At 39.4% G+C, this 21,526-nt stretch overlaps 1 protein-coding gene and 2 long non-coding RNA genes across 5 annotated transcripts; 2 read left to right on the top strand and 1 right to left on the bottom strand.

Moving 5' to 3' along the window:
* Positions 1–2,267: 2,267 nt before the first annotated feature.
* On the bottom strand, positions 2,268–13,221 carry LOC145770454 (uncharacterized). Of its 3 annotated transcripts, none has more exons than XM_082582108.1 (10): positions 13,023–13,221; positions 7,416–7,491; positions 6,780–7,182; positions 6,344–6,406; positions 5,694–5,886; positions 5,156–5,296; positions 3,817–3,953; positions 3,525–3,610; positions 3,410–3,456; positions 2,396–2,572 (listed from the first exon to the last, which is right to left on the bottom strand). In XM_082582108.1, the coding sequence occupies exons 1-10, from the start codon at positions 13,161–13,163 to the stop codon at positions 2,543–2,545; spliced, it is 1,317 nt and encodes a 438-aa protein (XP_082438234.1). In that variant the 5' UTR covers positions 13,164–13,221; the 3' UTR covers positions 2,396–2,542. The 3 variants fall into 3 exon arrangements, 2 of the variants coding, with proteins under 2 accessions (XP_082438233.1, XP_082438234.1); XR_014289155.1 differs by lacking the exon at positions 3,410–3,456 and adding an exon at positions 3,042–3,276 and having other exon boundaries at positions 2,434–2,572; XM_082582107.1 differs by lacking the exon at positions 3,410–3,456 and having other exon boundaries at positions 2,268–2,572.
* A 1,204-nt stretch (positions 13,222–14,425) lies between these two features.
* On the top strand, positions 14,426–18,276 carry LOC145769859 (uncharacterized). Its single transcript, XR_014289105.1, has 5 exons — positions 14,426–14,529; positions 15,279–15,454; positions 15,964–16,093; positions 17,643–17,868; positions 18,210–18,276. It is a non-coding gene; the product is annotated as an uncharacterized LOC145769859 (long non-coding RNA).
* A 4-nt stretch (positions 18,277–18,280) lies between these two features.
* On the top strand, positions 18,281–20,057 carry LOC145769860 (uncharacterized). Its single transcript, XR_014289106.1, has 3 exons — positions 18,281–18,388; positions 19,260–19,388; positions 19,888–20,057. It is a non-coding gene; the product is annotated as an uncharacterized LOC145769860 (long non-coding RNA).
* The last annotated feature ends 1,469 nt before the right edge of the window (positions 20,058–21,526 follow it).

The raw sequence follows: 21,526 nt of genomic DNA, 5'->3' as shown, positions 1-21,526 counted from the left end.
AACAAAATTTACCCAAATTGTTATTTTGAAAACATGCTTTTAAAAATGCAACATTTAACAATTTGTCCAAATGACTGAACACTTTTTTTCCCAAATTTGCAATGTTTTTTTGTTTGTTTTTTTTTGTAGCAGGGGTGCGACTGCCTCCCTACACCTCCATATCCTACGACAATGCCAGTAGCTGTTGGACATGGGAACTGAGAGTGCATGTGTGGAGTATATTATGTTCCTCAAACTTTCATAACTTTTTCTTTAGTCAGGTATACTACCTACTGACGGCATAGTTTTAACTTACCAGCTCTCAAACGAAGCATAAAGAATGTTTAACAAACACACAAAATCATGCAGCACAGCAAGAAATTATTGTTCAGCATTTCAAGCGATATTGGTTCTTCTGAAGTTTTCTGCGTCTGTCGGCTGCAAGTGACACCTGTAGATCGAGTAGCATATGCTTTCCATATCTGTATCATCTTTCTCGTTTGATTCCTTGAGCTGTGTAATTCGAAGTGTTTGAAGTAGCAGCGTCAATGAACTTCAACTTTTCGGCAAGTATTTTAGTTTCTGCTGACAATTTTCTTTTGTTGACAGACGGTTGAGCATTAAGCAAACTAAAAGCTGTTTTTGAGAAAATCCGTTTTTTTGTTACTTTTTCCGTTGTGTGTCATTGTGATAAATGCATTGTGACTGGCAACATTTATCAAACTGTAATTGTAATAACTATTGTATAATTGTAATTGTAATAACTATTCGCTAACGATATGTTTTTTTCAAGCAATTGAATTCCTCACAGTTTTCATCAAGAGTGTCAACTCCACCTTTATGCTTGTTATAATCCATGATAACTGTAGGTTTCCTGTGAGAGTCCGTGATGGAAACAGAAGAGTGTGAAGAAGACGTCTTGAGTACATTCCTGTTTCGTTTTGGTACATATGACAATAACAGAATGTTGTGCAAATGATCATACAATGCTTCAATATTTTCCTCCTCTCTTTTCCATGATGATTTTAGTTGCGATGATACTTCACGTCGATTAGCCATTACTGTTCCTACCATGTAAGGTTGTAAAGTAAAAGATTGCAAACTAAACCATGAGAGGCAAATAAATGATTGGAATTGAGGGGGAATCCGTAACATTATTATTCTTCTGCAGTCGAAAAACTATTCACTAAATTCACGTGCAACTTTCTTAAAAACACCCGACTATTCATACGCGATAATAGTTAGTTATAGCGTAGTGATTTTAAATTCCAATCTCTCTATTTTCAAGACCATTTCCTATTGTTTCTGATTGTTGACGTTTTGTCAACAGATGTGGCGATTAAGGTAAAACCCAAACAGCTGCTTGTGGAAGCAATTTAACGTTTTGAAATCTCTATAACTGTAAGCGACTCAGAAGCCCTCTGTGGTCACTGAATGTTGCGGACTTAGTGCGTACGGGGTGAGAGCAATTGCACATAAAAAATTGATGTTAACGAAATGTCAACGCTTGTGCTGATAAGGTAAAGACTCGGTTGTGTCCAAATGCATTGAACACTGAACAGGTTCAACTGTAATACATGTCTGTAGTTTATCAGGCTACTGAACAAATCATATAACTGTTGTTTGTGTGCGCACAAACGTAACGTTATTGAAATTGTTATTACTAACAACACTTTCAATTCCACTTCCAAAATCTGGAAAACCAACGTCGTCTCAACTGATTTTGGTTTAGCTTGACGGTTTTCAGGGAGACACACCAATTGTTTGCCAATTATCAGGTCACAAAAGTATTTTTGGAATGCTTTAGTCGGTAATTATGACCTGGGTTCGCACTGTGTGACAGGTTTACATTCATACAATATGCAATAAAAGAAAGGACACACTGCTCTGTGTTAAGTGTGTGTTCGATATGTTCTGGTCAGAACAGCGTCCATACATACCCTTGTGAAAGAACAGTAGCGCCACTTCACGAGTAAAATAATTTTGTTAACTACGACTAGGTGTCCCACAAAACATACCTGATCAACTTTTTCATGCTGGTATTTTGTTTGTCACCTACTCTCTGACGCCTACCCTCTCGGAAAGTCCATGTAATCATGTATCATATTGTTGGTGCTTTACTAATTTCTATAGCACATTTATCAGCGACGTATTTGCAGCATATGGGGAGTGAAAGTCGCGATTTGGATTTCGGTTTTTAACCACTTTGATCCAGGGTTTTTGTAAGATACATTTATAAAGAACATTTTCATATTCTTGTGTACACAAACAAAATCTCATTCTGTTATTATCTTTTATTGTGTCTGCACAGTCTTAACATTTTTCGTTTATGGCATTACAGCAATGAGGCGGTTGTGACATCACAGCATGTTCATGAGCCAATTGTGACGTCTCCCAGCGCTCATCAGCAGGACGTTCTGGAGCTTCTCTGCTGCAGCATTTCTTCTCAGGAAGAGCTTGTACTCTTCCATCATCACCATGTCATAAAGCCTCACCTCCACCCGATGCGTTGTTATGCTACTTCCGCTGCCCACCATTGAGTCTTCATTCTGTCCATTCGGAGTTAACGGTTCCGTGTGATTGGTCGGTATGTCTGAAACATCACATTTTAATTTATTTCAAAATAACTGTCAAGTAAGGTGCAATTCTAATATCATGTGACCCACCCGCAGAGGCGTTGAAAGATATTCAAACAGCTATTAATATCTTGACATAATCTCGATTTATTTATTTATTTGGATTTTGTTTCAGACACAAGTAGAATTGGTCCATAGGATACAAACACACAATGAAAACGAAATACAACACCACACAGAGAACGAGTAGCAGCTATCGGTACTACACAAATATTAACCACAAGTTTTAGGCTGGAGAGCACGATCACGATGCTGGAAGAAAGCAGATTGATAATAACACTCGGAATTCATCAAATGCTGAATCCACGTATTCGATGTGTTTAAGCAGCAATTTGAAACATACATTAGCAGCAAGACACGCGTTTCTGATGTGCATCATGTTTACATGTGTAAATAAATTGTGTGCTGTAACGAAAGAGAGTTAACCTTCTAAGTGGACTTGCGCTTTGCATGGGCTTTAGTTTGTGGTATGTAGGTTCGGACATGCACAAGTGGGGCCTGGCTCCTTCATCAGAATGCGAGTGTGGTGCCACGGAACAGACCGCAGACCATGTCATCCACCACTGCCTAATCCACCGGCCTCCACACGGTGCGCATGGTCTGAGAATCCTGGACGACGAGACTGCTGAGTGGCTGAAGATTTCCTGCCCTCCAATCTAGCCTGGAAACATCGCTCATACGCCATCATCATCAGTTTGTGGTAAATATACATCACTTGCATCTAAAATTTAGTTCTCCTCTCTTGGCCATGTTTACTTTGACCATACCAACCTGTGTTAGCTTGTGATTCTAACCTGTGTTAGCTTGTGATTGGTAGAAACTACTGTATAAGGATACCAACCTGTGTTAGCTTGTGATTCTAGCCTGTGTTAGCTTGTGATTGCTGGTAGAAGCTATAAGGATACAAACCTGTGTGAGCTTGTGATTGGTAAAGAGTAAGTCCAGACTTGATCAGTTTGTTCCTTGTGGTGAAGTCGGCCAGTTTTATGTGCCACCTGCAGTGGTAACAAAAGTAGATAATTTGAATTAATTCAAAATTTGCTTAAAAGCTATTTTTCTGATCATGGTGACTTGATCGTTTATTCATTATTGTCATTTGCAACCCGAACTGCATGATTTGCGATGCATGTGTAAAGCTATACATATAAAAGAACAAAACAGATGCTCGAAGTCTTCGAGCTTCAACTGTTATTCTTTGAACCTGTTATCTTTGCTTCCGGAACCCAACTTGACGTTGATGTTTTCAAACTGAACAAAAATGACTTTTTTCGTTTCGAAGGCGTCAGGAATCACCTTTTCAATCGCACGTCTGACATCCACATGTGTCAAATCTACGCCCTGAACACAAATGGTGAAGTAAGCTTTGAATTGGAATGGAAATTTAACTAAGATATGGATTTAAAAACAGAGCAATCTATCATACTCCTAAAATCTAAACAACTCTTTATTTGGCAACACTTAGTGAATTAAATGACTTACAGAGCTTTCACCTAAGGCAGGGGTTCTTAACTTGGGGTCCATGAACCCCTAAAGGGTCCGCGAGGCGTTTTCACGGGTCCGCGTAAGTTTCCGAATTTGCAGCATGATTGATAAATTACGACTTTAAAAAATTAGTTGTGCTTTATTTTGTGTATTTACAATGATTTTCAAACTGTACCACGCAACGCCGTGGTGCGTTGTTTGAAATTTCAAAGGGTGTCGCACAAAGTTGAAAGACTAAAATCTTTTCATAAGGCTGTGTATGTTCAATTTAATTCTTTTGAGACAGCAGGTTGTTGATCAATGCTAAATTTAGAAATGGAAACGTTAGTCTGTAGCCTATTAGCGCTCACGGTTTTTCCATGGCTGTGATTACAACGAAATATTGGTTACAAATGAAAAAAAAGAGAATTTTTTTGTAAAGGTCGCAAAAACTCTATTCATTTGCGACAAAATTTGCAGAAAAGCATTAAATCAGCATATAGAATACCGATTTTTGATCCTGTGTGCCAACATATAGCTCATAACATAACTTCGTCAATGTCATCAATCGTTATAAGAGTTCAGCAGTGTGTCGTTTCAAAACTTATGAAAAAGGAGACGCAAAATGCTATAAATTTTTTAGGGGTTTGCGACCGCTTCGAGTGCACCAAAATGGGTTCGCCAAAACAAAAGGTTAAGAACCACTGACCTAAAGACAGGGTAGGGCCAATATCAAATGCCTCCCACGTGAGGCTATCAGAGCCATTACATTGACTTGGAAGCATGAGTTAAATTACCGGCATAATAATGGTGAGATACTACAATGAAACGACCGCGGTTCGAAGCTTGATATAAGTATATTCTTCAACAAAACATTTTGGTTTAATTATAAAACATGACTCAAACATCTACAAAAAGGATGAGCAGTGTTAAATAGGTGAGAAACGAAACTATCACAACCAAAGGCTTATATAATCTTTAGCGAAAAAAAATAAAATAACACAATGTTCTTAATAAATGGAAGGAGGCCAAATCAAGCCAACTCTATCCCAGGCTGGTAAATTAATCGACCTTCTTACCGGGAAGTCAAAACAAACGTGTTTCGGTTTGCTCTCCGGGAACTCCGTGAATTTTCTAATGATCGTTACTTCTAGATCCTGGAGTTCATTCTGAGTTGGTCGAAAATCAGGTTCAACCGAAGTGCATTTGTCTTTGTCAACCTGTATAATTAAATCAACATCAAACCGAAGATCCATCTGGATAAGTCGTTGACATATAAATAGCTCATACTAACTTGGTTTGAGGGTTGTATGATACTGAGTGTCAATCATACTTTTCGCAAATTAATTTTGTTAACTTAATAGATCTAATATATTATTTGGAGATTGGCTACGTATTGTAATTGTAGAACGGCAAAATGTAATTTATTCATTTGTTGCACAAGTATCTAATATTTGGTTTACCTTTCTTCTATTTGTACTGGAATGAAGACATTACATTTTCAATTAGTAACAGTACACTTTCATACTTTGTAAACCACGTATTTTAGCCCACTGCATAGGCCTGCCACAAACATACAATTGCCTGCCACAAAAACAACAATAAATGTTTCGATACCAACACATCCACTTGGTCTTCATCTTGCTTGGAAATTTCAGTCTTCTTTATGGTCGTTTTTCTTGGTATTTTGGTCTTTGTTGATGGAGGCTTGGAATGTGAATCCTCTTGAGGCTTGGAATGCGAATCCTCCGATAGAGGAGGACACACAATGGACTGATTTTGATCATGATCTTCTTGAAGAGAATCAACTCTACAATAAATCAACATTCACCAGCCAACCCCCTGATACTCATCTTCAGCGGGTTTGTGTAGTTAATTGAGCCAAAGTTGTCCGCCTGAAACAAACCTCAGTTCGTCACCCTTTGAGAGCAGCGGTCCAGGAATCCTACTTTTCGGCAACTCTTGATGGCATTGTTGAAAGTGGATACAAAAATTAACTTTCTAGTCAAGTTAATTTAGATTTTGAATCAATATGAACGCACAAATCCTTGGTCGTTTTTTAGCAGAGCGCTTTCTTTGTAAACTCATTACCGGTACGTCTTATCAAAAGTAAACTTCAAAAAAGTAAAGCAGGTAAAAAATTCCTTGAAACGCCAAACATGCATAGCAAACAGTCAACTAAATGAATGGTTATTGTCCAATTAAGGCGTGGTAAACCGAACAACATTTTCAAATGAAAGAATATACAACGCAATGTTTGAACTTACGAGTTTGTCGAACGTTTCTTCTTCTTCCATAAAAGCTCTACATCAATCACGTGACCTCTCAACCTGTCACGGAATTAAGCTCAACATAGAACCAGACGATCCACAGTTAAAAAAATTTTCAAACTAAAATAAAGCAAATTTGAAGGGTTTTAGAAGGTTTACTTCAAAAAGTTATGAAACTACAAAAATAGTAGGCTATTGGTTTCCCTTTAATACTTAAATGATTTTGAAAGTTAATGGTTCGAATTTTAAATTCATTATCCAAATTGTAACAAAGGACATCGTAGTAGTGACTACATTCTATACAAGCACATTTTCGTATAAGATCTTTTAAAGTGTTAGATGATAATTCAAACTACTATGGAGATGTTTCAAGATTAGAAATCATACTTTAGAAATCATCATGAAGATATTTGAGTGGAATACAAAAACTCACTCTTCATCATTAGCACTTGTTTCTTCTGCTTCATCGACAAGTCGCTTCTCTTCATCTCCTGGGGACCACACCTTCCGGATTGTTCCTTCAGGTATTTTGTTTTTTCTAATCAGCGTCTCCGAACCTTCCTCTTTGTTGTTCTTCTTTCTGGCGCCACAAATTTCTCCTGCGGACGCTTGCATCACCAAGCGTAGGTCCGCTTCTTGAGTCGTATCCTCACTGATCTTGGGGAAACGAGTAGTTTCTCCTCCTCCATGATTTACATATGGACTATTCAGGTCATGATGACTGGTGCTAATTTTAGCCTTCAATTGGTTGGAAGTGGGTCTCGCTCCTTTCACTTCCATAAGCTCGGGTCCAAGGTAACACTTTGGAGCAGGGAGAGAGTTCTTAACAACATAATCTGAACATAAATTATAAAAAGAATGTGAATTGCCAATATTATATTTTACTTAGGAATTAAAAATTTTGCTATGAACTGGCAAAGATTCCTCATAGTAAATATTTGTTTTTACGTCGCAACAAGTATATTTGTAATTTAAAAAAATGTACATTACTCTATAATGACAAGTTTCTTTAAATCATTCAGGTTCCAATATTTCTGAACAAAATAACAAAACACAAAAGAAATTGAACCTGACATTGGTCGAGCTCTTTCGTCAGGGTTGAGCCGGTTACAGACTCCGCTGCTGCACTGCCTAGACTTGTGAATCTATAACGTAAGCAAATGTCATGAAATATTATGTCTCTATACCCACGATGACTAGACTTTGATGTAATATAGGCATGTCTTAGAAAACAAGCAAAATTTCTGCACCGATTTGTTTTATCAGAATTAGCACATCTAGCATTCTTGCTGCTCTAAGCGTGGTAAAAGATTGCAAAGCAGATGTGTCCACACATCTTACATGATATCACTTCATCATAATCATGTTAGATCGGCTATCCGTAATCTTACAATGCTTTACGAAAACTGTTTCAACTCGTGTCACTTACTTTTCATACATTTTATACTTTTTGCAGAATAGATGTCGTCATTTTACAAAGATAATCGACGCTTTCCGAAGAGGCAGGACATTGAAATAAAGTTCTGAGATTATCTGTACATTCATTTTGTTTCTTATTTGAGATATTTGTTACAGTATACGCGCTTGTTGAAAGAAGTCAGTTTGGCAATGTTGAAACGCCAATTTAGCCATCCTGCTCTAGCAGTTACACAAACTGCTAATTCTTGAGATAACATAATCCTTGAAGTTTATTAAATTGAGCAGCCCTATAACAAAGCCGCGGTTGTATGGCAGTTGTTGCTTGTTGTGCAACACCACCGATTTAAACCTATGCTTGTGCGAAAAATACAAAATTTACTATAGTTCAAAACCGAGTCTCTTTTAACCGTATCTGTCACTGGCGTAGACCTTATGGTCTCGCCCTCTGCTAATTCAGCAATTTCACATAGAAGCAGTGACGCTAGAAACCTGAGATTTCTTGACTTTTAGTTTTTTTTCTTGCCCCAACTTTTAATTCCGATTATGTTGGTATCGGATAATTGTGAAGTTCAAAATAAACCTTTTGTCACAGCCAGTTATAAAATTCCAGAAATTTCCTGATATTCAATAGCTTGATTGACAGTTTACTATTAGCGTGCGGTTTCATTTTGTGTCTGTCAGTCATAACCTGACTTGGCCTTCGCGAGTGTCGACAGCTCTCTTCCAGACAGACGTGTGCTTGAGAAGTTCCCGCGGTCCCAACACCGGCCGTCCCTCATCACCGCCCCAAAACTTGTGGCTCCTGTCCCGAGTTCACCGGTGAAGCGATGGAACTTCAAAAAAGCCGATTGGAATCAATACAGCCTCCTGACCAATGAGTCTGCTGCAAAGTTACCACCGACTGAAACATGCAACGCAGACGAGGCATACCAGGACTTCTGCAATGCCATAATAACTGCGGCAAAGGCCACAATACCACGTGGCCATCGAACCAGCTATAAACCATGCTGGGACTCTGAGTGTGAAACTCTCTATCGCTCATACCTAGCCGCCACAAGTGGTGCTGCTTCAAACACCGCCGCCACCAGACTACTTGAGCGGCTGGACACAAAGAAGCTTGAGCGGTGGAACGAAGCTGTCCAAACCATCGACTTCTCACACTCAAGCCGCAAAGCATGGAGCATCATCAACAACCTCACTGGGCGCTCAGCAAACTCCCCTCGTCAGTGCCCCGTTTCTGCTAATGCCATCGCTTCCCAGCTAGTGCAGAACGGGGTGTACAAGACAAAGGACCGCAAGGCATCCCGCCTTGTTGCCAAGGAAGTGTCTGCCCTATGGCGAGTGGAAACACCACCAGAAGAAACAATCTCTGGAGACTTCACTCCAGAGGAATTCGCCACCGCCCTCCGCCTAGTGAAACCACACAAGTCTCCAGGGCCGGATAAGATCTGCCCTGAGCTTGTGCTCCATGCTGGCCATGCCCTAAAGTCCTGGTTACGTAGATTCCTCTCTTCCTGCCTGCACCACCTCACAATCCCAAAAATCTGGAGAAGAGCTTTAGTAGTTGCGATCCCTAAGCCTCACAAGCCACCAGAGGACCCAAGGAGTTATCGTCCGATATCCCTCCTCTGTGTTCCTTTCAAGATCCTCGAAAGACTGATCTATGCCCGCGTCAACCCAATCATCGACCCGCTCCTTCCAAAAGAGCAAGCTGGGTTTCGGCGCGGAAAATCCACTGTAGATCAGGTCACACTGTTGACCCAAGACATCGAGGACTGCTTTGAGGCAAAAAGGAAGGCCGGCGCTGTCTTTCTAGACCTCACAGCTGCCTACGATACCGTATGGCATCGCGGCCTTACTTACAAGCTGCTTCGCCTGCTTCCTGACCGACATATGGTCCATATGATTATGGAACTTGTCAGGAATCGAAGCTTCACCCTCACCACCGGCAACCCACGGCGAAGCAGACTGAGACGCCTGAAAAACGGCGTCCCACAGGGATCGGTCCTGGCTCCACTTCTTTTCAACATCTACACCCACGACCTGCCAACCACGGTCTCCGCAAAATACGCTTATGCGGACGATCTGGCAATTCTCCACTCCACAAAGTCGTGGGAAAATCTAGAAGACACCCTGAGCCAGGACATGCAAACCATCTCAGCTTATCTCCAGAACTGGCGACTGAAACTCAGCGAAACCAAAACTGTGGCGGCAGCTTTCCACCTACACAATCGGGAAGCTGATCGTGAGCTACATGTCCACAACAACGGAAAACCTCTGTCCTTCTGCCCCGAGCCAAGGTACCTTGGGGTGACACTAGACAGATCGCTCACATACCGCCACCATTTGGTGTCACTGCGCAAGAAACTGACATCCCGCGCTGCATTACTGAAGCGCCTGGCAGGCTCTAGCTGGGGGGCGAGGGCTGATACTTTGCGAATAGCAGCCTTAGCCCTTGTCTACTCTTCAGCAGAGTACTGTGCACCTGTCTGGTGCCGCAGTGCTCACTGCCACAACATCGACACTGCCATAAACAGCGCCCTGCGCACAGTGACCGGATGCCTGCGTCCCACACCATTGGACAATCTCCCCATTCTCGCTGGCATCCAACCTGCTGAGCTTCGTCGCGAAGAAGCCACTCTGTCCCTCGGTCGACGGGCACTGGAGCCTAATCATCTTCTCCACCACAAGATCTCTGCCTTCCCAAGCGGGCACCCCCGCCGACTGAAATCAAGACACCCATTCGTGCCAGCCGCTCGGCTTCTGATCAACGAAGCTGATGAACAAGACATCTCTGCGGCTACTTGGGCGGACCATAAATGGAATTCTGAATGGAGGTCAAGCACCACCAGACTCCATTCATTCATCCCCGACGCCGACACACGCCCAATCGGCCTGACACTACAGAGACAGGCGTGGGTGCGCCTCAACCGTCTCCGTACGGGCGTCGGCCTTTTCCGCTCAACCATGCACCAATGGGGAATGGCCTCTTCCTCCTCCTGTGAATGTGGTGCCGAGGAACAGACCGCAGACCACATCATCAATGACTGTACCATCTTCAAGCCACCTAACGGAGTGGAAGGTCTGCGCGTCATGGATGATGAAACTAAAGACTGGCTGCTCTCTAGCAGCCTTCCAGTGTAGTCCGGGAACATCGTGAATCTGGGGTGGTAAAAGGATAGACCCTCGGCCCCAGAAGCTCAGACGACGACGACGACGACGAGTCATAACACGACGGCGCTAAAATTCCATTCTCTACCCAGGCAGCAAAATCCTTTATTTTTACATTGATTCAACGTCGATTTTTCTGTCTGGGTAGGGAGTTGGTCTTTGACGCGATATGAGTCATTCTTTGCTGGCAGACATCAATTAGGAAGGTAATTTATTATTTGCGCAAATTGCTTTGTAGTGCAAAAAGTGCATGGAATACTGCTTGCACAGAAACGGAAAAACAAAATTGATGAAATTCTGTGTTCTATGCAAGAGGACTTTCAAAATAAAATGTGAACTGGGAAATTTGACCAAGAAATGGCGAAAATAGGTCAAAAACCGAGTCTTTATCACCTTTTCTACCTAAAACACACAATCACGAATATATTTTGCGAAATAAATTGATTGAAGTGATAGATAAGGCTTTTGACCAACGGCATACTTTTTTCCGTTGTTATTTGATATAAGCTGACGGAGTAATTATCAATAAGAGAGACGTAGACCTGATGGTCTCGGCCAGTAACTCTTGACGCCAAAAGGAGGCAGTGACAGATACGGTTAAGGGAAAAGCGGGGGAAAATTGCCCCCTACTGAAAGGTTATCACCCTCCACTGAACTTTTTGCCTTTCCCAATTTTTAGTATCAATAACAGCCTCAGTAATTTTACCAAAAAGTTAAGTTGGCTGCTCTATTTAAATTTTTTAAAAATCTTATCTCAGAAGTTGGCTACCTAACCATTAGTTCAGTATTATTCATATGCGGTTAAACCATTTTTGACATGATAGACGTGATTATCGGACCAATAAAACAATCGTATAAAATCACAATCATATCAGTTAGTTTTATTTGCACTTATTGGCTGCCATCAAAGTCTTATGTTCGAATCCTTCTGCATAGACAGTCAGTATACATTCGTTTGTTCGTCAGAGATGTGGGCAGTTTGCTTAACGAAACAAACTCAGGACAAATAATTTTGTTTGAAAGAGAAAGAACATAAAATATTTCAAAATTATGAAACAAAAGTTTATAAGATGAAACACAATGTAGCAATATCAGCAAAAAACGATTTTGCATATTTTGCAAATGAAAAACGTAAATTTCATCTTTTTGGGAAGATTCAAGTCGAAAAAGCACAGAATTCTCTCGTGCAGCAATGCCGGATTAAATAAGTTTGGAACAAGATAAAAGTGCAGAGACACCACAAAAACATTTTATCCAGGAATCTGGTAACCTAAGATATCAAACTTACAGCATCACTGAAAAAAGCGATGTTGTGCCTATTGGCACTATAGACAAGGAGGGAATCATGGAAGGGAAACTGCTTCCCTCCCGAAATATTTTAAATAAACATTTCATAACTCTGTTATTTCACTCTCTCTTTTGTAGCATCATTTGACAAAGTTTTACTGTTGATCTAGCCTGAAAGTACTCTCAGAACGCGCAATTTTAAGTTTTTTTTTTCAATTTTTTTGGGGCAAGCACCTCATGCCGCCCTCTGGGTGTTTTACCTTCGTCAACTCTTTGCTGGGTTTACAGACATGTACAAATAGTGCTTATTTGCGCATTTCTCCCCAAATTTTTGTGCTGGCTGCACCCTTAGCACTAGCACATCAATACACTGACAATGTAGGCCTATTTCATTGGTTAGTAAGCAAAACTCAAATTATATTTTCATCGCAAATTTTAAATGACCGTTAATGGCATGCTATTATAGAAAAAGTTGGAAAAAATGAAATAACCCCTTTTTGCCATGTGACTTATGGTGGTTTGAAGTTGATGATGACTTTATATTTCAACACGTTCTTAGTGTTTCCTTCGTCTTGAATCAAACATAAACGTTTTAAGATCTCATAGAGCTAAGCGTGTTTGCAGATACAAAGTCCAGTTTAACAAAAATATCACATATTGCATGACGTCATATACATCAAAGGAAGTTGTAAATAGAAACTCTATTCGCTAAAGTTGAAAGAAACTAACCATGAAATAATAAATGCAAAAAGTGACACACTAAATAACAAAAACAGATCAATCAACATGACTTCTATACCATTGCTTGCCCTTCGATGCAAAGTCCGTCGTTTGAAAGTTCCTTATTTCCTTGCATTTGTGCTCCATATCGTAGGCGTAAAATTAGATTTCTTCTTTCTTCATTTTTTAGTTTATGAACTGGAACTGTCGTTCCAGGCATTACCGCTTTCAGGCACAAATATGTTGCAACTACGAATGAAGCAGTTTCTGAGATTGCCTTTTCAAATTGCAATGGAGCTGCTATTTGCAAATTTTAAATGTTGTCATATGGGGCTTGTGAGAGCATAATAAGTACCCAATGTGATATCACAGTCGTCCTTACTTACGTTGACAAAATATCACTAAAAGTGACAAAAACAAACTTAGTCAGTTACTTCCAACAGCAGGGCCCACAAGACGGGGGGACAACCGGTGCATTGCACCGGGGCCCGGTGAGTTCAAGGGGGTCCGACAAAATGTCTAAATTCACACGTTAAAATTGATTTCAACGATTTTGCATAAAATATTGTTTTTTATATTAGTTCGGTATGTCGATTGGGCCCCCTTTTGTGTATGCCCTTTTTTAAAACTACAAAATTTTTAATTTTTTGGGTTCAAGGGGCCCGACAAAATGTTTAAATTTGCGTGCTCAGGTCGATTTTGCATAAAATGTTGTTTTTTATGTTAGTTTTGTATTTCGATTGGGCCCCCTCATGGGTTGCCTACCCAGTAAACATTTTTCTTTGGCCCAACGTTGGCTGACGGTTGTTCGGGTTGGCTGAGGGTAGTGTAGTTTTGCCAACTTTGCCAACTTTGGAAATATTTTAATTGATAATACCTACGAAGAATTATTTAAGTTTGCTTTATTGTGTTCCTTTTACAATTGTAATGGGACAATGAAAATGCAAAAAAACTTAGAATTAAAAAGTCGGTCTTGCTAATGTTGGTGTGCAGTTGTACAAAACGTTGGGCCAACGTCATTATTTGCGGATAAACTACGGTAATATCTCAATTTTTTTACATGATTGTTTTAGGGAAAAAAAAAAATTGAAATGTTTTTCTAAATCATGCATCACTAATTCTGAACAAAAACACTAATTTGCAAATCAGGGCTGTAGTTTCATCTCGCAATTTTTGCGTGCTCGGTTCATTTTTGTTTTCGTTTTTTTCATTTTATTTTTGAAACAAAATATGACAACACTGAGCTGAATAATTGTACCACAGTTCCCTGTACATTGTGTTCGTAGGAAAGCACTTTAACCATAGACATCTTATAACAACTAGATTACGCTAGTCGCATCTCAATTGAAGAAACTAAAAAAAAATGTCCGCCATTGTTAGTGTCTCGAGCCAATCAGAAGCTACTTTGTCTGTGAAGTGCGATAGTAAAAAACGCGCGAAAACCCCAATGGATGAATGGAGGACATTGACGGCGTGACGATATTTGTATTGGCTGACATTTGCAGTTTTGCGGTGCACATTGCATTAGCTTCATAGCTGGCAGCTTAGTGCAGGAAAACGCAAGTAGCGCACATCATGAAACTCAGGTAAGGTTTGTTTCAGTTGACTCAGATATATTCTTCAGGGTAAACTATTTAATACTACAAAAAGTGCTTATATTTGATTTAGATCTTAAGAGCATATATTTTAACAAAAAGTAGTGATATTTGAAGTTCAACAGTTGTCAGCTACATGGCGTGTGTTTGCACTGTGTTTACTTGCCAGTGCATACAATTATTACACTGGACAACATCAAGTTTTTTCCTCAAATAAAAATATATGACTTAGATCTTTGCTTTCTCAAACTCCGGTTCTGGCAAATTTTCATTGCAGGCTTTGACTATCCTGGAACTTCAAATTTATCTAATTCTAGATTTTCGTCACCAACGACTTTGAAATTTTTCAAAATCAAGGACAAAATTCCCCATTTAGTTATGTATTTCTGTGTTTTAAAATTTTTTGAAAATTACGCACAATTTGTCACAAAAATATCATTAACCGCACAGAATTAGGTCATCAAAAAGTTCACCTATATGATATTATCAAACAACTTTACATGGAGACATGTCAGTTTTACAGCTGTGCATGTTTCACAGTACGATCACAATTTGACAATATGCTAATGACTCCATATTAAAATAAGCTTTGCAGAAAGTAAGGTCTTCTGCGGACCGGCTTTTGACAACCACTTCTTTACATCATATTGTGTTTCAGTTTATATCAGAACTTTTTGTAGGTGTTAGTTATATAATTACTAATGCAATGTACCGGTACCAAGTTATGCAATTTTGTAAAGCGCGGAACATGCCTGTGGAAGTAATATGTTCACTTTGGTCAAACCGTGAAAAACATTTGTCAAAATGGCCACCTTGTGCATCGAAATTGCGCTACAAAGGTTTGTTGGAATCAACGGCCACCCTTAAAAGTGATTGAGCAGAATACAGTGTTACCGTACTATTCTTTGTGAAACAGGTGGGCTACATCTCAATATATTACTACATGTTATATGACTGAAGTTTAATTTCCGAACTCTATGTTCTGATGTTTTCTATAAAATAGCAAATTGTGTTAAAATGCTTGATTTACCATTATTTTGCACATTCTCCAGTGTCCACTGCTGTTCAGTTGAATTATCTGCATTTTTATACCGGTTGTCTGGCCTAGTGGTTAGCATGTGCATCCTCTGTTTGTAGGTATCGGGTTCAAGTTCGGACTGAGTCACACCAAGATGATAAATTGATACTTCATTCTTGCTAGCGTTGTGTTGTGTTGTGTTGGAATGAAGTAAGGGTAAGTTTCACACATCGTGCTGCCAGTCACTCGCTACTGCTGCAGTAATCTTACTCGAGTAGCTGTGCGGCCCGGATACAAAGCATGCAGCGATGGGCTTTGCTGACCACTCACGACACCTGAACTTAGTACTTAGATTGAGACTTAGTTTTATCTATGAAAGCTTTAACATATATTTTGATACATATTAGATGACTTGGGAAGGGCTGAAAGATGGTGTAAAGAATACACATTACGAAGTGATGTTGAATTGTCATCAACAGATGACAATGAATCACAATCTTCATCCAATGGTGTTTTGCACGAAAAGAGAAAACACAGGTATGTCTATCTAATGTTTGACATAATTGTTAACATGAAACAGCCATTTACTGTTGTAATACTTCCTATAGGGTTTTACGATACGAAACAAGTTAGACCATAATCAGATTAGTACACTTAGTACAGATTACGTTGTTGCATTGTTTCATTGCCCTCCTAAAAAGCAAAGTGCTTTTCCCCCCACAGTCTGCAGTCCTGAAGACAACGGCTGACCCGGATAAGGCGGATATAAAGAATTATCTGCTTCTGTAAAAATTCCTTCCTTGTTTGTTGATTGTCGCTAGTTTTTCTGTCCTTTTTTCTGAAAACTTTAAAGTGTTTTTGTCCATTTTAAATATATATCCTAATCGTCATGTGTGGCATCTTGAAAAAGATTCTTACCCGGATCTAGTCTCCCTTCCTATTGTCATCTCCCGAGTAACTAACCAAACTTGGTATCGGAGTGGAACCCATGATTGTCTTCACAGCGGTTGTGTTGCAAAAGTAAGAACAGTGCTTTTTATTGGAAAGCAAGCTTTAGCCAACCAGACATCGTGGTTAAGGTCAGGTTTGTCGGTATTTTACCTGACCCAAAAAAACCCGGGTGGGTTTTTTTGAAAGAACCCACTTAAAAAAAACCAAAAAAACCCATAAAAAAAAACCAGAGCATCATATTTGTCCAGTTTTTATTAGAAAATTAAAAAAATGAACAAAAACACTACAAGGCACTTAAAACAAACTTTAAATTAGGACTTAAGGATGTGATTGTGAAGTAAATTTCCAAGAATAAACTGAAAACGCAGTGGATATTGTACAGTACACAAAAATCAAGTAATGCCACTTTGTGTATATATACTACATTAAAACTCATTTATGCAAGAAGGCCTTATAGTTAAACTGGTGAAAGTACTACTCTACTGTAGTCTGTATATATGATATGAAATGCAGTTTAGGAGGCTATTTACCAATTACAGATTCTGGATTCTAACGCATGGCTGTTTCAGAGCATTTGCCTAAATAGCCATTGGCCACGCAATCACTCAATTGCTCCTCCATTACTATATATAATATGTATATAAATGATAAAAAATATTTAAACATGATGGCATAAATGCTCCTTGCCTTCAAATCTAAAGCAAATGATGCAATAATGTGATTTCTACCACGGTAGCATCAACTTGGTGTAGAAATCAATGGATGATGCAACATCCAACTTGATCTTGAAATTAATGGATGATGCAACATTCAAGCAACAACAGCCCTAGTGCATTATTTTATTGAGTTATGCAAGCATGTGCTGTGAGTGAAAGGCACTTCATTCGTAAAAAGTAGTTTTGAGGTGAAATAAGCATGAATCTACCTTTTTTTTGCATCTTTTTTATAAAACCCAAAAAAAAACGGGTTTTTAAAAAAAAACCCGGGCGGGTTGGGCTTTTTAAAAAAAAACGGGTTTTTCACAACCCTGGTTAAGGTTATCAATATTGGGTTACAAGCACAAATCTAAGCCCAACTACTAGTAGATATTAAGTGTACAGATGCTCACTGTAACAGGATTTACGTTTGCTTACAGAAGGAAAAGTGTTCACTTATCTTCAAACAATTCTGACAGAGCAACGTCAAATGAACAAACGGCTCTGTGAAATCGAAAGTATGCTGAGAGAGAAGGGAGGGATTATCCCAGATAAATTCCAAGAATTGGCTCCGATTCCTGAGATGTTCCTCTTCCTGCTACAACCTTAGCGGAATTAAAAACCGTAAACAGCATGCTGGAGAATGAGGAGACCTATCAGATTGTGGTTAGTGAATACGATATGTTCTTAGTTCTTACTGCGCATTACCTATCTAAAGTCACCCACATTTTTGGTAATAGCCTACATGAGTTGTATGTGTGGGGAGTTAGTTTTTCTATTTAGCCTAAAATGAGTTTAAACTTGAATAAATAAATTTTAAACCATTTAATGTCTGCCTCAACAGGCTAATTGCACAATTCATCGCACATAATCACATGGTACACACCAACATACAAAAAAATTCATGCTATTATACGCTGGTAGCCTGGTACGCACCGCGACTGTTTGATGGGACTGTTTTAATGATCTCGGCTTATGCATTTCAACATCCATCTGTTCTATTGCAGTTCAAACAACTGTGTCGTATCGGAGGAAGAAGCCTATACGACACGGTTAATCGATTGATGCCTGCTGTTAAACGAAGTCGCAAGTTACGTCTCGCGGACCCGGAAGGGGAAAAATAAATTAAGTGGAGAGAAAAAGTTTTCCTTTGATTCCATGCAAAACTTAAAGAACATGGTCGTAGGTAAGTAGTTTGTTTAAGTTTTGTATTCACCTTTTGTTGGTATGATATCGTCTCCAGAAAGAATACTTACTGTTCATGATTAATTTTCAATGAAATAACAACCTTGGACATAACATAAGTTTTGCAGCATCTGAAGTTTACCTTTTTCGTAATCTTTTTTGTCAATTTGCTGTTTACTATCCCTGATTAATGCCTCAGTCTAGATCCAGTTGAAAAACACCTGCTGTTTACTCGTGTGCACTAAAAAAGATGAGATTAGAAAGTTGATCTGGTCGATTTCGCAGGGAAAGGTGGCCTTCTCTGCGAAAAGCTCCGGAAGGCCGACCTTCCCGGGTTCGGCGGCTATGCTTATGGTGATGTCCTCGCTTTTATTTTCATTACAGCTCTCCTGATGTTCGTGCCACGCACGTGAAACAGACTGTAGAGCAACGTTCTTAACCTTTTCTGACCCGTTACCCCACTTAAGCATGGTGGGCATCTTTGTCCATTTGCCCTGCAAGCAGTTCAAGGCGTTTATGTCAGAGAAAAAGTCGCACAAATAAGCAACCTTCGACAAGAACACGTTGTTCTGCATCTTCTCGTGAAGACTTCCAAACAGCAGCATAAAATTAATTCCATTTGTACCAATTTTATTAGTCTTTGGCAATCAATTGAATGGAATAGCCAAAGCCAAACCCAACAATGATTTAAGTTTGATTAAAAATTGGTAATAATTTGCACTGTCCTGCTCATTGCCCTCTGGAAGACCTCAAACTCCCCCAGATTGAGTAATTACCCACAGGTTAAGAGCCGCTGGCCACTGCTGTAGAAGATTGTGTAAAAATAAAAATCGATGTAACATTATTTGTTTACAAAACTGCTTTACTTATAGATGTTTTCCAGAGCAATACGAAATCATGCACTCTACAAGAAATCGACCACAAACTGGGCGACTGGTTTAAGACGTGGGAAGACCGCGATGGGGGCCGGCTTAAACGTCTTGCTAAAAAAAGTACTGCGGGTGCGGGTATGTTCATTTGTTCTCTCCGTCACTGACAAATCGTTACTATTCTCTCAATAAGGGCAATAAAAGCATTTTTATTTACTAAACCAGCGATTAGTTTATTACTGGAGCAGAATTTCAAGAAATATGCACACATTTTAAGACTTGACTTCGAAGATCTATCAAACGATAACAATAATAATTTGCACTGGTTAGAGAAGGCAAACTGCATTAACACGATTAACGAATGTGCATTAATGTTAGAGGTTAATAGAACATAACGGTATACCCATTCCCCACCCCATCGTATAGGCTACGAATTACAGAATTAAAACATACTGAGGAATGTTAGGATGTATTAAAAAAATGCTTGTTATTGTAAAATAACCGGGTGTTGCATACACATATCCATGAGATATGTAGCAATTAGAGTCTGTTCTTTCACGGTGCTGTAAACACGATCTAATTTGCACTGTACAGTATATTTTCTTTACATATGTTGCATATTGTTTTATAGGTACTTGCGTTTGAGGCCGCCACAGATCACGTTGTTACATCCAGGCGCAGTCTTCTGATGAGGCATGAAGTACCTCAGTCCACTGTGTTTTTAGACTTTTATGCATGTCTTGTCGTAGCTGTGAATTGTGCATGGGTGGTGCATTTTACCATTCGAATAAATGTATTTTTCAACAACTTTACGTTTGTTTACATCATTGACTTAAATTTGCTCAGTATAAGAAGATGGTCATCGTATTGGCATATGGATCATCAGGACAGTGTCAACTTGAAATTGCAGGTTAAGTTTAACCAACGTTGCTCAACTACAACGATTAGTGCAAAATATGTATGGCCAACTGCGACGAAAAGTGCAAAGTGCGTTTGGCCAGCGTAGGCACCAACGATGAACTACGTTGGCAGTAGAGTTGGGATTACGTAGGCCCAAAGATTTTAAAATAAGTCGGCTCAACTGCAACGAATGGTGCAAAATACGTTGGGCCATCGTAGGGTACCGACGATGAACTACGTTGGGTGTAGAGTTGGGATAACGTTGGCCCAAAGATTTTAAAATAAGTCGGCCCAACTGCGATGAATGGTGCAAAATACGTTGGGCCATCGTAGGGTACCAACGATGAACTACGTTGGGTGCAGAGTTGGGATAACGTTGGCCCAAACATTTTAAAGAAGTTGTCCCAACTGCGATGAATGGTGCAAAATACGTTGGGCCATCGTAGGGTACCAACGATGAACTACGTTGGGTGCAGAGTTGGGACAACGTTGGCCCAAACATTTTAAAGAAGTTGTCCCAACTGCGACGAATGGTGCAAGATACGTAGGGTCAACTTCGGCCACAACGTAGTGCCAACGGAGGAGCATTATTTTACCAACTGTCACACTACGTTGGGCCGAAGTACAATGTTTGCTGGGTATAGATGCCCTTTTTCAAAACTACAAAATTTTTAATTTTTCGAGTTCATGGGGCCCGCCAAAATGTTTAAATTTGCGTGCTCAGGTCGATTTTGCATAAAATATTGTTTTTTATATTAACGGTAGTTTCATATTTCAATTGGGCCCCCCTCATAGGTATGCCCTTTTTCAAAACGACAGAATTTTTAATTTTTTAGTTGAAAGGGCCCGACAAAATGTTTAAATTTGCATGCTCAGGTCGATTTTCCATAAAATATTGTTTTTTATATTAACGGCAGTTTCATATTTCAATTCGGCTCCCCTCATAGGTATGCCCTTTTTCAAAACTACAAATTTTCAATTTTTTAGTTGAAAGGGCCCGACGAAATGTTTAAATTTGCATGCTCAGGTCAATTCTGCATAAAATATTGTTTTTTATATTACCGGTAGTTTCATATTTCGATTGGGCCCTCTCATGGGTATGCCATTTTTCAAAACTACAAAATTTTCAATTTGTTGAGTTCAAGGGGCCCGACAAAATGTTTAAAATTTTGCGTGCTCAGGTCGATTTTGCATAAAATATTGTTTTTTACTTCATATTATATTAGTTTCGTATTTTGATTGGGCCCCATCATTGGGCCCCCTCATGGGTATGCTCTTTTTTATGACTACAGAATTTTCAATTTTTTACTTTCAAGGGGGCCTGAAAAAATGTTTAAATTTGCGTGCCAAGGTCGATTTTGCATGAAATA

Source organism: Aplidium turbinatum, chromosome 5 (assembly GCF_918807975.1).
Source record: "Aplidium turbinatum chromosome 5, kaAplTurb1.1, whole genome shotgun sequence".
In the NCBI taxonomy this organism is placed as follows: Eukaryota; Metazoa; Chordata; class Ascidiacea; order Aplousobranchia; family Polyclinidae; genus Aplidium; species Aplidium turbinatum.
Note: the sequence above shows the minus strand (reverse complement) of the source record. Positions and strands in the feature narration are given on the sequence as shown.